The 14,861-nt window shown below is 43.6% G+C and overlaps 1 protein-coding gene across 3 annotated transcripts in view; it reads right to left on the reverse strand.

Moving 5' to 3' along the window:
- Window positions 1-13,400: 13,400 nt before the first annotated feature.
- RRP12 (ribosomal RNA processing 12 homolog) overlaps window positions 13,401-14,861 on the reverse strand; it is a 47,234-nt gene continuing 45,773 nt past the window's right edge. For all 3 annotated transcript variants that reach the window (XM_069979976.1, XM_069979978.1, XM_069979977.1), the window contains exon 35: window positions 13,401-13,843. In XM_069979976.1, the coding sequence (XP_069836077.1) occupies window positions 13,741-13,843 (103 nt within the window). In that variant the 3' untranslated portion in view covers window positions 13,401-13,740. The remainder of the gene's footprint in view (window positions 13,844-14,861) is intronic.

Below are 14,861 nucleotides of genomic sequence, written 5' to 3' on the forward strand. Positions count from 1 at the left end.
TTTTGGCAAAAACCCAGAATAGCATAGAAAAACTATAATGAAAAGATTTGCTCCTTTTTCTGTGTTAAGGACTAACCGAAATGAGAATGAAACACTGAGATATATTTCATCTTATGAATTAAAGGGTACCTGTCATGGTGCGTTCTCACAATCGGGTGAGGACACATCATGATGGCCACCTTTTAATGTCAACGGACCTTGGTTGACTCCAACCTTATTAATTGCATACAGAAACTTCCAGGTTTAGGCTAAACCTAAAACCTAAAACTAAAGTTCACACAACATCAATTTTCTAGTAATCAAGGCCGTTGTTGCCTATTTTCCCCGATGCACGCCAACGCAGCCAAACGTCACCACGACGCATGTCACACTGTTGACCCTCCGTTGATGTGCTCTTCTGATGAGTATTCCAGGGAGGACGTCTTATTTCTCTCACCCTGACTGGGGGGAGAAATAAGACACCCCCTGAAAATATATAAAGCATATATAAGACATCCCCGTGACTATAAAGCATTACCCTAATCCAGATACAAAGAAAATGAGAAAATACCCTTCCAATAATTATTTAACTAATTTAACTAATGTTGTACCACGAAACCCAAGGTGGGTAAAGTTTGGTTGGCTAGACCTGCCGAAATACAAATGTGTACATGGCAGCAGGAAATTACTATCTTGCTATTATTCCAAAAATGAGTCTACTTCTTTCATGAAGACTGGGTGGAAACTTCTATTTGTAAAAAAATTCTTTGAGGTCTTGATGATCCAATTAGAAATCAAGAGCGATATGCAATGACCAAATGGTACCTAGAGCGAGAATTAGCTATGAACCTCAGATTCCGTAGTTGACATTACCCTGCCGACCGTACCCTCCTCCTTACCTTTATGTCCAACCATACTTTTTGACTAATTCTCACCACTTTTCTGTGGAAGCTTTTATATTAGAAGAAGAAGAGCACTTCAATATCTTCAAGACCTCCAAAAAGAGGGTTAGTGTCCTCTACCCAGGTATAGTACTCCCTTGAGGAGGTTGTGATGGGTGCACTCACCGATAATGCTTCGCATAATAGGATGATGCTGGGTATGTTGCCATCTGCCATTTTGGTGTAGTCTCTGGTGTGGAGTGGTTCCTTAGGCTAGGTTCACACTGCGTTTTCAGCATCCGTTTAACGCATCCGTTTTTTGCAAAAAACGCATGAAAAACGGATTGCAAAAAACGGATTCATTTGTGTGCATCCGTTTTTCCATTGACTTCCATTGTAAAAAAAAACGGATCCGTTTTTTTTGACGGACCAAAACGGACAAAAAAACGTTGCTGACCCTATTTTTCTGGACGTTAAAAAAAACGGATCCGTTAAACGGATGCTGAAAACGCAGTGTGAACCTAGCCTTAGGATCCCTGGTAGGGTGGCTTCTAGAGATGAGCATGCTCGAGTCTGATGGCTTGGCATTTCATTACCGGTGCCTGACGAGGTTGGATACAGCTCTAGAGAGTCCTGGAAAACATGGATACAGCCATAGGCCATAGTCTGTATCAACATTTACAGGACACCGCTCCCCAGGGCTATATCCAACTTCGTCAGTCATTGGTATTCAAATTCCGATTGATGGGACTCGAGCATGTTCGAGTCATGCTCATCTCTAGTGGGTACTACTGATCCTGAGATTGCTTCGAATAATATTTAGCAGAATTTTGAATACAGCTCTGAAGGCTATATCTCAAGGTCAGTACCATGTGCCTGATGACTGTTTTAAATAATATTTAGCAGAATTGTGAATACAGCTCTGAAGGCTATATCTCAAGATCAGTACAAGATATAGACATATAGCCACACAAGTGGCACTAGTACGACAAGTGGATTGGAACGTCCTTCATTTGTCTTTTATTATAATGACCTGAAGTACATGAAGTGGATGGCTCAAGGTTTTTTTTTAGTTTAGTTGGGGGTGATGCATAGATCAAAATAAATGGAAACTTTTCAATACAACTCTGAAAACTTTATAGAGACCTTGGAACCTGTAAAATGTATAATAAAATGCTAATGGCTGACGTTAAATTACAGGGTAGAGAGGAGAAGAAAGAAGAATGATTGGTCTCATTCAGCAGCGAATGGCTCCCTTGTGTTGTGGAGTGAGCAGAGGTGAAGCGGCGCAGCAGGGTGCCGACACTAAATGAGTCAGTAAGCACAAAGAAGAATAGTACAAAGGAAGTCCGAAAATAAAAGTCCAATCTTTAAGGTCTTTTCTTTGTTGTGAGATAAACATAGTTGTGGCTACAGGAGCGAAAGAAGGCTACTACGGGCCCCGGTCTGTTCCTACAGTGTACCTGTCACAAAAAATATTTTAAAAAAAAACAAACAAAAAAAAAACAGGAAATAAATAGTTAATGCCTGTCTTATGTATGCTGTCAAATTTGATTTTGGCCGCTCTAGTGGTCCATTAACTGCCCCCATTGTGCTGCTCATGCTTCTGTATTTCACTCTAAGCTGTTTACTCAGCTGCAGCAGTGCAAAGGGGCATGTAAAGGGGCGTGATCAGGGGGCATTACAGGGGTGTGTAAAGGGGGGCGTGTACTGCTGCTGGCCAATCAGCATTCATAATCACTGGGCCAATGCAGAGCAGAGGGAAAAACTGACAGCACTTCCTGCATTTGTTTTTTTTTTTTCTGTTACAAAAGACCAAATGGCCTTAGTGTTGGATCCTCAACTGCAGTTTTCCAGTAAGTGAGACACCTAGGGGCCGAATGTATAGCATTGTACTGCATATAAAAAAAAAAGGGAAAAAATTAAGTAAATTGCAAAGATGTAATATATCACCTCCCCTGCTGATTTAACAATATTTTTTGGTAATGATACGATTTGTTCAAGCCAGCCTCCGTGTCATACTGGCAGTGTATTGGAGGCTTTAGCGCCTCCTCTCTCCACGCCTCTCTGCTCGGATGAATTGACATGTCCATTCTTCACCACGGAGAGAGGAGGCACGCAAGTCTCCCATAGACTGCCAGTATGACACGGAGGATGTTGGGGAATTCTGCCAGTTTTACTTTGTGTGAACTGGCCCTCACAAGGTTGTAGCTGTGTACCTGGTCACTGTAGGATCTGTGCTATCCATAATCTCCTAGATTTATATGGCGAAGTCTTTTTTTTTTTTTTTTTTTTTTTATAAATTGTCTTTTTATTAAAGTTTTTAGCATAAACAAAGTGAAACATAGATATAAAGGATAAGTGTAGCAAAAATATGCATATACATAATGAGCAAACTGTCCTATGACAGAAATACAATCTCCCGCTCACAAAAGAGAAGTGCGAGTAGCAGCTGTATGAATCGGGCTATAAGGCAACATAAGCCAAATACAACAAAGGAAGAGGCGAGGGAGAAATCCTGCTCATAAACTTCATCCCGGAACCAAGGGAAAAATATATAATAACATAAACGTATGGTATCCTCGAGGACCGGGAAGGTGAACTTATATAGCATTACAATAAGCTCGCCTCTATTGCTAATAATAAAAGGAGAAGAGAGAAAAGAGAGAAGATGAGATAACATAGAAAAAGAGATGTGGGAGAGAAGAACGGGGGAGGGAGAGGAAGAGAGGGGGGGAGGGGGGAAGGAGGGGGGGGGGGCAGAGTTATCTCGAACGCCTGTCCCAAAACGCATCCCAAGGCTCCCATACCGAGTGAAATTTTTCAATTGTGTTGTTTAAAGTCGCTGTGAGCGATTCCATACTACGAACGTCCCTAGTTCGTGTCAGCAAATCCATCGAGGAAAGAGGGGAAGTGCTCTTCTAATGAAGGGGAATAAGGGCCCTATTCCACCGGACGAATATCGTTTGCATAATCGTTAACGATTAACGATCTCAAACGACCGCTATTGCGAAAGACCTGAAAACGTTCACTCATTTCCATGGAACGATAATCGGTACATATGACCGTAATTGCGATCGTTTTTTCTTCGCTATTTATTTGCTATTGCGTTCGTATCTATTGCGAACGACTGAACGATGTCTTATTCAATGCGAACGTTTTGCGAACGAGCAACGATTAAAATAGGTACAGGTCTTAAAAAGCGATCAACGATTTCTCGTTCGGTCGTTAATCGTTAACTGCATTTCAACCGAACGATTATTGTTTAGATTCGAACGATTTAACGATAATCTGAACGATAGTCGTCCGGTGGAATAGGGCCCTAAGACATTTGGCAGCTGTAAGGATGTGAAGGAGCATCTTAGCTGTGCGACTCCCAATAGACTAAAGCCCCTATTCCACTGGTCGTTTAAAGGAGCAATATCGTTCGTATTCGGCCGATATCGGCCGCTACGAACGATATTCGTCCCGTGGAATAGAGTGCAACGATCAGCCGACATCGTTCATGTCGGCTGATCGTTGCAGTCGCTTGTTTTTCAACATGTTGAAAAACAAGCGACTGATATAGCAGCGATCTGCTGCCGTCGCTCCGTTGAATAGGAGCATCGGCAGCAGACGCTGCTATATCCTATGGGCTGCCCGGACGATCAGCGATCCCCCGGGCAGCCCCCCCGCAGCTCCCCGCCGCCCTCTCCCACACTCACCCGCTCGCTGCAGCCGCGTTGAATAGCGGGGAACGAGGAGCAAACGAGCGCTAATAGCGCTCGTTTGCTCCTCCAAACGACTCGTGGAATAGGGGCATTAGGGGGGACATTAAAAAGAAAGTGTAAAGGAGTCATAGGGAGTTGCGTGTCTAAAACCTCTTGTATGGTGTTCCGGACCATCCCCCAGTACGTCCTGATCAAGGGGCATTCCCAGAAAATGTGGAATAGGGTACCCGGAGCAGATTGGCATCTCCAGCAGGTATTAGGGTAGGCAGGGTTGAACTTGTGGAGAAGGGAAGGAGTATGATACCAGCGCATGAGTAATTTATATTGTGTTTCTTTGTATTGGGTACACAAAGAAGATTTAGCAGCCTTACTCCATATTATCTGCCACATAGGACCCGAAATCGTGATACCCAAGTCCCGTTCCCACTTGTGCATGTAACCATGTCCAGGGGGGTCCGCCGGGAAAAGCAGGCGATAAATATCAGAAATTAATCCTTTAGAGGAGGCACCCCTTAAACAACAGAGTTCAAAAGGAGTAGGGCAGGGACAGGTCAACGACCCCAACCGGGAACGGAAGAGGTCACAAATCTGCAGGTAAGAAAAAAAAATGCGCTGGGAGAAGCCATATTTTTCACAAAGAGCTGAAAAGACTGGGAAGGTTCTAGTGACTGGATTGACTAAATCGTAAAACCTGAACAATCATGCCGCCGACCAGGGTTGGGCCACAGATAGTCAGGCGTGTATAGGAAGGGCTCCAGGGGGGAAGAGGGAGCAGAAAGGCCGTATCTAGCACAACACTGGGACCATATGTTTGCCATAAAAGCCATTGGGGCTAATAATGCGGAGTCCGGCAGTGCACGCTTAGGTGCCCAAAATAGTATCTGGCGATATCCGGAAATGCCAGCCCACCCCTATGGAGGGGCGAGGCAAGGACAGAAAGAGGTATCCTGTGGCGTCCCTGTCTCCAAAGAAACCTGAGGAAGAGTGCCTGAATACCCCGAAGGGTGGGTCTGGGGACCGCTACTGGAAGGGTTTCAAAAAGGTAAAGGAACTTAGGAAGGATTGCCATCTTTATTGTGTTAATGCGGCCTATGAGGGAAATGGGCAAGTGGGTCCAGGAGTTCAGTAATTTAGAGACTTCAGCAATCAACGGGGGAAAGTTAGCCTGGTAGAGATGAGCATAAGACACGGTAAGTTTGACTCCTAGATATATAAGGGAGGAGGACTGCCATGTGTATGCGTAGGAGTTTTGTAGGGAGGTCAGAAGGGAGCTCGGGATGTTTATGGGGAGAGCATCTGTCTTGGAAGTGTTTATTTTATAACTGGATAATTTACCGAACGATAGAATAAGGTCATGTAAGGTGGGTAGGGAGAGCAGGGGTTGAGTGAGAGTAAGGAGAACATCGACCGCATATAGGGCAATTTTAAATTCCCTGTCGTGCAGGCGAACGCCACAGATGTCTGGATGGGCCCGAATAGCAGCCGCCAGCGGCTCAATGCACAAAGCAAAAATTAAGGGGGACAACGGACATCCCTGGCGCGTGCCGTTAAACACAGGGAAAGAGGAGGAGGTGGCGTGGGGAAACCTAACTGCAGACATTGGTGTGGAATACATTGCATGAAGAGCGGTGATAAATTCCCCCCGAAAGCCCAAATGTTCCAAGGTGGTAAACAGGAAAGGCCATAAAAGGCGGTCAAACGCCTTTTCCGCATCAAGGCTTAGGAGGAGCATGGAGGAGCGTTGCTTATAGACCGCATCAATCAAGTCAATTGTCCTACGGGTGTTATCCCCCGCCTGACGGAAAGGGACAACACCGACCTGATCATGATGTATTAGCTGGGGGAGCCAGACATTAAGGCGATTAGCCAGCGTTTTAGCAAAGATTTTCAGGTCGGAATTAAGAAGAGTGATGGGTCTATAATTTGCACATACCGAACCGTCCTTTCCCGGTTTGGGAATCACTACAATGTGTGAGTACAGCATGGTGTTCGGGATAGGGTCCCCATGGAGGAAAGAGGTGAATAATGTTAGTAGATGTGGGTTGAGGACATCCCCAAACATTTTGTAATACAGATAGGGAAAACCATCCGCCCCAGGGGATTTGCCGTTCGGTAGGGCTTTAATGACCTCCTCCAGCTCCTCCGAAGTAATAGGAGCGTTAAGATGGTCCAGGGCTTCCGGGGGACCTTGGGAAGAGGTAGAGTGGAAAGAAAGGAAGAGATGAGAGATTGGCGGGCCACCGGGTCATCAGGTAAAGATGAAGACAGGGAATAGAGGGAAGTGTAATAGTCGCAAAACTTATTCGCTATGCCTTCTGGATCATATACAGGAACTCCAGCCGGGGAGCGGATACAGAAAGGCATCGTCTGGGCCTGACGGTCCCGCAGTTGTTTCGCAAGAAGAGTGTGGGCTTTGTTGCTCCGCTCATAGTAGAGGTGTCTGGAATAATGCATAAGTTTCTCGACCTTCGCCATGGCTAAGTCTTTCAGCTTGGCCCGTGCTTCCACAATCTTACGCAACGTGGGGACTGTGGGACGTTGAAGCATACGAGTTTCAAGGGCAGAGAGATGGGCTCTCCACTGTGATATTTGTTCTAGCCTATTTTTTTTTCAGGTGGGACGCTAATGATATACAGTGGCCACGCATGACGGCTTTGTGGGCCTCCCAGAGTGAGGCCATAGAAGAGACGGAGGAAGCATTGAGAGAAAAGTATGAGGACAGGTGTTGTTTCAGAACGTCCCTGTGTTCCGGTACCTTGAGAAGGTGTTCATTAAGTCGCCAGTAGCATCTACGAGGCGCACAATGGGACAGAGCAAGGTCCAGGAGCACAGGTGCGTGGTCCGACCACGTAATGTGTTCAATGTGAGCAGATGTAAGAGTGCGTCAAGATAGTACATTACCAAACACGTGGTCCAACCTGGTATGCGTCTGGTGAGGATGAGAGTAGAAAGTGTATTGGCGGGTAGAAGGGTTGTGGATACGCCAGAGATCAAAGAGTTGAAAGGCGCGGATTATTATGGCAAAGTCTTTAACGCTGCATGTGGAATGAAGTGGGCAAACATAATATAAGGGATAACCAACATTTATTTAAATTTTAATTTTCTGGAGTTATTGCTATAAGAAACATATACTGGTTCTTGGTCTGCTTTATATGGTGGATAATTAAAGGAAAAGTCCGGCCAAAAGTATTTTTAATATGTTATTACTTAAAGGGGTACTCCTGCCCGGGGTAATTTTGAGCTATGGCCAGTGAGGGGGTGGGTATGGACGGCAGCGGTCACTTACCTCCCCGGCTCCAGCGCCGGGTCCCACGGCCGCTTCCTGGTGTGAGCTGAGGACGTGATGTCTCAAGGCAGCTCAGCCATTCAGCGGCCGTAGCGGAATCCCGCCTCATTACTTTATTTATTATCAGCCTGTATCTGTCTGATTGTACCTAGGGGGCTTTAACCTATGTGTTGTCTTCTTACAGACTTAGGGTACTATTACACTGAACGATAATCGGCCGATTATCGCTCCGTGTAATAAAGATAATGATCAGCCAATGAGCGTGGTCATCGGCTGATCGATAATATAGGTTAGAACCTATCATTGTCGGGCGCGGCCGGCGACTGACAATATACATTACCTATCCACGCTCCAGGGCTGCTCCAGCGGTCCGCTTCTCCCCGGGTCCCGGGCGCTCTAGCTTCAGAGCGTCCTGTCTGAGCTGACAGGCTGCTTAGCCAATCACAGGCCAGGACACATAATATAAAGCAAATCTGCAGCAATAACAATACATATAATATAAAGCTACATAAATAAAACAATACATATAATATAAAGCAAAGCTGCAACAATACATATAATATAAATTAAAAACCAAAGCTGCAACAATATAACAATACATATAATATAAAAATCCAAGTGCACTCACCAAATGATGCAGCAAGTGTCCGGTTTATTTAGATCTTGTGCTTAGTTAAGCATAATGCGGGCGGGATCTGAGGAAGCGCCGATCAGTAGGCGTGAAACAGCTGTCATCATCAGTGGAAGGTGTTGGCATCCTGCACCTGCCCGCATTATGCTGAACTAAGCACAAGATCTAAATAAACCGGACACTTGCTGCATCATTTGGTGAGTGCACTTGGATTTTTTTCTATTAAGACATATCGTATGAGTATTTATCTAAGCTCTTTCCGATTGTTGCACCACCGTCAGCAGCACACAATATAGAGCACAGAGATACATGCGGCACACGAGGCATATAGACGTTTAGGAAGCTTGAGTAGTGCCGACCCCTATTGTTTTTCATTGACATATAATATAAACCAAAGCTGCAACAATACATATAATATAAAGCTAAAACAATACATACACTATTAACCCCTTAACGACATCGGGCGTGTAGCCCGGGACCGCTGTTATTAGCGGGCACGGTCCGATCGCCGTGCCCGCTAATACAGTAATCAGATGCAGCTGTCAAACATGACAGCTGCATCCGATTACCGGACGCAGCGTCATCCCTGGTGTCTAGTGGAGAGATCGCTCCTCCGGGATGTTATTTCGGAGGAGCGATCTCCGTAACTGAAGCCGGCCGGGGACCGCTCCAAGATGGCGCCGTGCCCGGCTCGGCACTCGTTTACTTCCGGCTGCAGCAGCCGGAAGTAAACGAGTGCCTATCTCATGGATCTATGCTGCAGAGATCTCAATGAGAGATCAAAGCACTTATACTAGAAGACCCCAGGGAGGCTTCTAGTATAAGTATTAAAGTAAAAAAAAAAAGTGTCATTATTAGTAAAAAGCCCCCTCCGCTAAAAAAAGTCTGAATCACCCCCCTTTTCCCAGGTTATAAATAAAAGTAAATAAATAAATAACTAAACATGTTTGCTATCGCCGCGTGCGTAATCGCCCGAACTATTAATTAATCACATTCCTGATCTCGCACGGTAAACGGCGTCAGCGCAAAAAAATCCAAAAGTGCAAAATTGCGCATTTTTGGTCGCATCAAATCCAGAAAAATTGTAAAAAAAAGCGATCAAAAACTTGTATATGCGCAATCAAGGTACCGATAGAAAGAACATATCATGGCGCAAAAAATGACACCTGACCAAAAATTCAGCCTGTCATTGCAAAGTACAATTAGTGACACAAAAAATAAGGGCTCATGTGGGTTCCTAGGTGGAAAAATGCAAGTGCTATGACCTTTTATGCACAAGGAGGAAAAACCGAAAACGCAAAAATCAAAATTTGCTCTGTCCTTAAAGGGTTAAATACAGTCCATAAAATCCAGCCGCAGCTCAGAGACTCATGTTCTTCAAAATTAATTCAGCCTGAAAAAAACCTGTAAAGGTGGGAGATAAATAAACCGGCAGCTATATACTGAGGACACAGATGCATACAGAAAAGCCGGGCAGCAAATTCTAGTGGAAATAACATTACAGGATTATGCAAAGTATAAATACGAGTAAATGTGGGAAGGTAAATGAAAAATATTTTAAATCATCCAACTCCGGATCTCCACTATGTGAGGTGGAGCTCGGATAATCCATCGTCAATGGTTTGTCAGCATCTCGGTTTATGAAAATTTCAGAAGACGGTGGTTTCCGGCGTTGGAAAAATTGATAAAATAGCAGAATATTTATACGTATTTGTGATGGACGTTATCCGCTCAGATTCAATTATAGCAAAAGCGTAACCACATAGTGTGTGCCACTGCAGTGAGGGAAGATGGTGGCTTATGTCCTTTTGAATGGGTCTGTTAGTGTAGTTTTAGTTTTACAATACACAACCCATGGCCAGGTGAAGTGCTGGTAGATGGAGGAAAATGTTGCATGTTGCCTTAAAGGGGTACTCCAGAGATAAAGTTTTAAAATCAACTTGTGTCAAAGTTATACAAACTACTTCTTCATATTACATCTAATTGAAAATTTCCAGTACTCATCAGATGCTGTATGTCCTGCAGGAAGTGGTGTATTTTTCCCAGTCTGACACAGTGCTCTCTGCTGCCACCTCTGTCCATGTCAGGAACTGTCCAGAGCAGGGAGAGGTTTTCTATTTGGATTTGCTGCTGCTCTGGACAGTTCCTGACATGGACAAAGGTGGCAGCAGAGAGCACTGCGTCAGACTGAAAAGAATACAACCCTTAATGCAGGGCATACAGCAACTGATAAATATTGGAAGACACTTTTTTTTTCTTTCTTAAATTCGAATTGATATGAATAGTAGTTTGTATAACTTTGACACCAGTCGATTTGAAAATTATTTTATTCATGCAATTCATAGTGTGAAATTGACGGCCGGCCATAACGTCAACTGTAAAATGTCCAAAAAATACATACGAACATAACCTTAGAGTCAGGAAGGAATTCTTCCTAGTCTCACCTCATATGAGGTTTCTGACTTCCTCTAAACACTGTGGGATTACAGGTTGGACTTAATTTTTTTTTTTTTTTTGTACAACTTTAATCAACCATTGAATATAAGGGTCTGATCATGCTGCGATTATGGCAGAAACCATGGCAGCAGTACTGGACTCAATTTGAATAAGAAGAATAGCAGAACATGCTGCACCAGTCTTACTATCAAATCTGCCAAAATAGTCATGAGGTAATGGGGACCCAACCTAACACCGGGCCAGTACCAGTGAGGGTCCATTTACACAGAAAGATTATCTGCCAAAGATTTGAAGCCAAAGCCAGAAACAGACTATAAACAGAGATCAGGTCATAAAGGAAAGCCTGAGATTTCTCCTCTTTTCAAATCCATACCTGGCTTTGGCTTCAAATCTTTGGCAGATAATCTGTCAGATAATTTCTCTGTGTAAATGGACCCTAAGCCTGCCCCGTCCACCCCCCAGTGCAGTCAGCCCATCCTTCATAGCATCTTGTGTCCCTTCCAGGAAAGTCCTGGGCATATTATACACAGACCTCTATGATCTCCAGGTTCCTCACCATACTGTCTGCAGAAACTGTGTCTTACAGAAGTAATAGGAATCTTAAAAGATCCAAGTTACATTTCAGATGATCATGTTGCTTGGCAAGGAAACGTATTTTTAGAACTTATTACTGGAGACCTCTTGACGCGAACAAGAAAATTATGTCCAACAATCCCTGTTCTTTCTTACACGCATCATTACACAGTAACTCCTCATATTCATTAACCTTTAGAACTTTCTTTGGGAATTGAAATTTTTCAATAACTTGGGACCATTCGGGTCTTATTAAAGGAGTAGTCCGGACTCATCTCAGCAATGACAGACCACACTGTGTTGTCCTGAGTCAGTCAGTGATTGGCTGGGTGGGCTGTCACTGCCAAGACAAGTAGCGGCCAGAACATTCAGCGGGGGGTCTGAAGACACCTCGCTGGGGAAGCACGTCATGCGAGTAGGGGTTATTTTCTCTGCAGCTCAAGCAATATATACAGAAATGATGAATGTCCGGAGTACCCCTTTAACTTTGTAACAAATGAGCTAAACAGCAAATGCATGAAACCGAAACATTGGTTATGAATTAATTTGGTCTTGAAAAGAAGCTCGAAATCAGAAAAGCTTGGAAAACTTAAATCTATTGCGGATGATTACATTTCAGTTTTGTGGCTTTGTTGTGTGGTTTGGCTCTTCTGGGTCTCAAAATTTAGATAGATAGATAGATAGATGATAGGAGATAGATAGATAGATAGATAGATAGGAGATAGATAGATAGGAGATAGATAGATAGGAGATAGATAGATAGATAGATAGATAGATAGAGAGATAGATAGAGAGATAGATAGGAGATAGATAGATAGGAGATAGATAGATAGGAGATAGATAGATAGGAGATAGATAGATAGATAGATAGATAGGAGATAGATAGATAGATAGATAGGAGATAGATAGGAGATAGATAGAGAGATAGAGAGATAGATAGATAGATAGATAGATAGATAGATAGATAGATAGATAGATAGATAGATAGATAGATAGATAGATAGGAGATAGATAGATAGATGATAGATAGATAGGAGATAGATAGATAGATATAGATAGATGATAGATACATAGATAGATAGATAACAATGTCTAGAGCTGCGTCTTTCTGCACAATATCTATTATAGTGTGCAGAAATCTAACATACAGTGAATCAATACAGAGTAAGCCCCTCAAAATAATAGTATGTATTGTGGCATCTATGATGGGTGATTAAGCGCAGCCTATCAGTATATAACCACCTCAGTGCTGCCATCACTACTGACTGCGGCATCTAGGGGGTTAAACAAATGTTACTAGAGTGATCTCAGATGGCAGCAGCTGGGTATGGAACAGACTCCCCTCCTGATATAATAGCTCTGCAAATGTCTGTACAATTATTATGGGGGCAGTCACTTTGCTCATACTGCAGTTAATTTACTGCATTTAGTAATATGCTTTACAGCAGTCCTACGGAAATCCGAGCCTGCTGATATAGTCCAATAGGGGACATTAGGTAGAATGACATAGTGCTTTTAATATGGTGGTCTGGCGCATCACTTTTATCATATAAGCATTTAGTAACATTTAAATTAGAAAATAAAGGAGTCGTCTAGGCATGGAAAGAAAACTGGCCATTTTTTTCCAAAAACACCACCATCCTTGTCCTCAGTTTGCTTGTAGGTTTTGCATTTCAATGCCATTGAAGAGATTGAAGATGTAATACCACATACAACCTGAGGACAGGGGTGGCGCTGTTTTTACTAGAAAGGAGCTGTGCTTTATCTAATCTTGGATAACCCCTATAATACCTCTAGTTTGGATTTAAAGCATTAACCTACAACCTCCTGTATTGAGGACAGCCATGGGTCTACACGTTCAGGAGCAGAATGGCACGAGTGTGTATACATATATTTATATCTTTATTTGTTATGGATCCTTTAACATCTCCCAGAGTTAAGGTTTTATTCAGCACAACAAACGTCAAAGTCCGCCAAAACCAAAAGAACGTCCCCTGGAAATAAATCGCTGAGGAGCAAAGGGGAGGAGCTTCTCTTCTGCAAGTTCTTAAGTTATTCTCCCAGCTCCTCATAGGAAGGATGACTATGCAACTTCCAGGCTCCTGAATAGTTATCACCACTCAACCATAACAGGTCTGTCCATGGGCAGAAGGTGGGTACACAGGGCACCACATCTGCTACTCCAGGCAGTAGATGGCACACAGTTCATACAGCACATTAGGCTCACGCTCTCCTGCTACTGTTCTTCTTTTTCTTCCCACTCAGGGCTCCTCTCTGTGCGGCTTTCACCAGACCTTTAAACTGGCCTTGCATCTTCGCCTTTTTCCTGCAGGATACAATCCATTAGTGATACATATATATTCCTCTACACTTTGTATAATTGTGTTCAGCCGTTCTCCTAATATGCAGGAGAATAGGATTCTTGCCACACTCCTCCCCCCGCCCTCCAGCTGCTGATTGACAGTTGCTGTCTATACATAGCATGGATAAATAACTGCCAATTAGCAGCTGGTAGGCGGAGTTTTCTGCTTCTCATGAATATCCAGGACTACAGAGCTCATGCACATAATGGAGAGGACTACTTACTGTCGATGTTATTCAGGAGGAGATCTCTGGATCAGCTGCACAGAACAGTGTAAGTGATACATCATTCTGTTCAGCTTCTCTGTCACTAGTTTATACTACCCCGAGATAGGACAGCATACACCTACTGACAGTCTCTTTAAGGTTCTTACAGGGAAGATTTGCTGCAGATTTTTAGTAGCAGAATAGCATGCATAACATCTGTTGCAGCAGAGGAGGTGAGATTTGTAGAAGTCTTTTCCACACGCTACATGAAAAATCTGCATAATCCATGGCTAGGGAACCTGCAGCTCTCTGGCTGTTGCTAAACTACAATTCCCATCATACAATTGCAGTTTTGCAACAGCAGGGGGGCTGCAGGTTCCCCATCCCCAACCAAACTTGGTATTTGTCCTGTGTAAACATACTGTTTTATAGGAATATAACATAATAATATGTGTCCTTCCACTTAGCAGTGACAATAGATGATCAGACTGTAGTACCCTCTATGGCAGCTGCAGTACAGACTGCCTGGGCACAGAATGCCAACCCAATTCTGCCATCTTGTTACAGAGTCACATTGTGGCTTTGCCACTGAGGGGGGACACATTAAACATTCTGGAATACAAACTTAGGCTATGTTCACACTACGTATCACACTACGTACACTACGTTGCCATCGGCAACAACGGCCGTACTTTGTACAGTATGGAACACTGCCTTATCTGCTATGGGATCCCGTCTGGAGCGTATATACATAGTATATGCTCTGGCCGGGATCC

Source organism: Dendropsophus ebraccatus, chromosome 8 (assembly GCF_027789765.1).
Source record: "Dendropsophus ebraccatus isolate aDenEbr1 chromosome 8, aDenEbr1.pat, whole genome shotgun sequence".
Taxonomy (NCBI): Eukaryota; Metazoa; Chordata; class Amphibia; order Anura; family Hylidae; genus Dendropsophus; species Dendropsophus ebraccatus.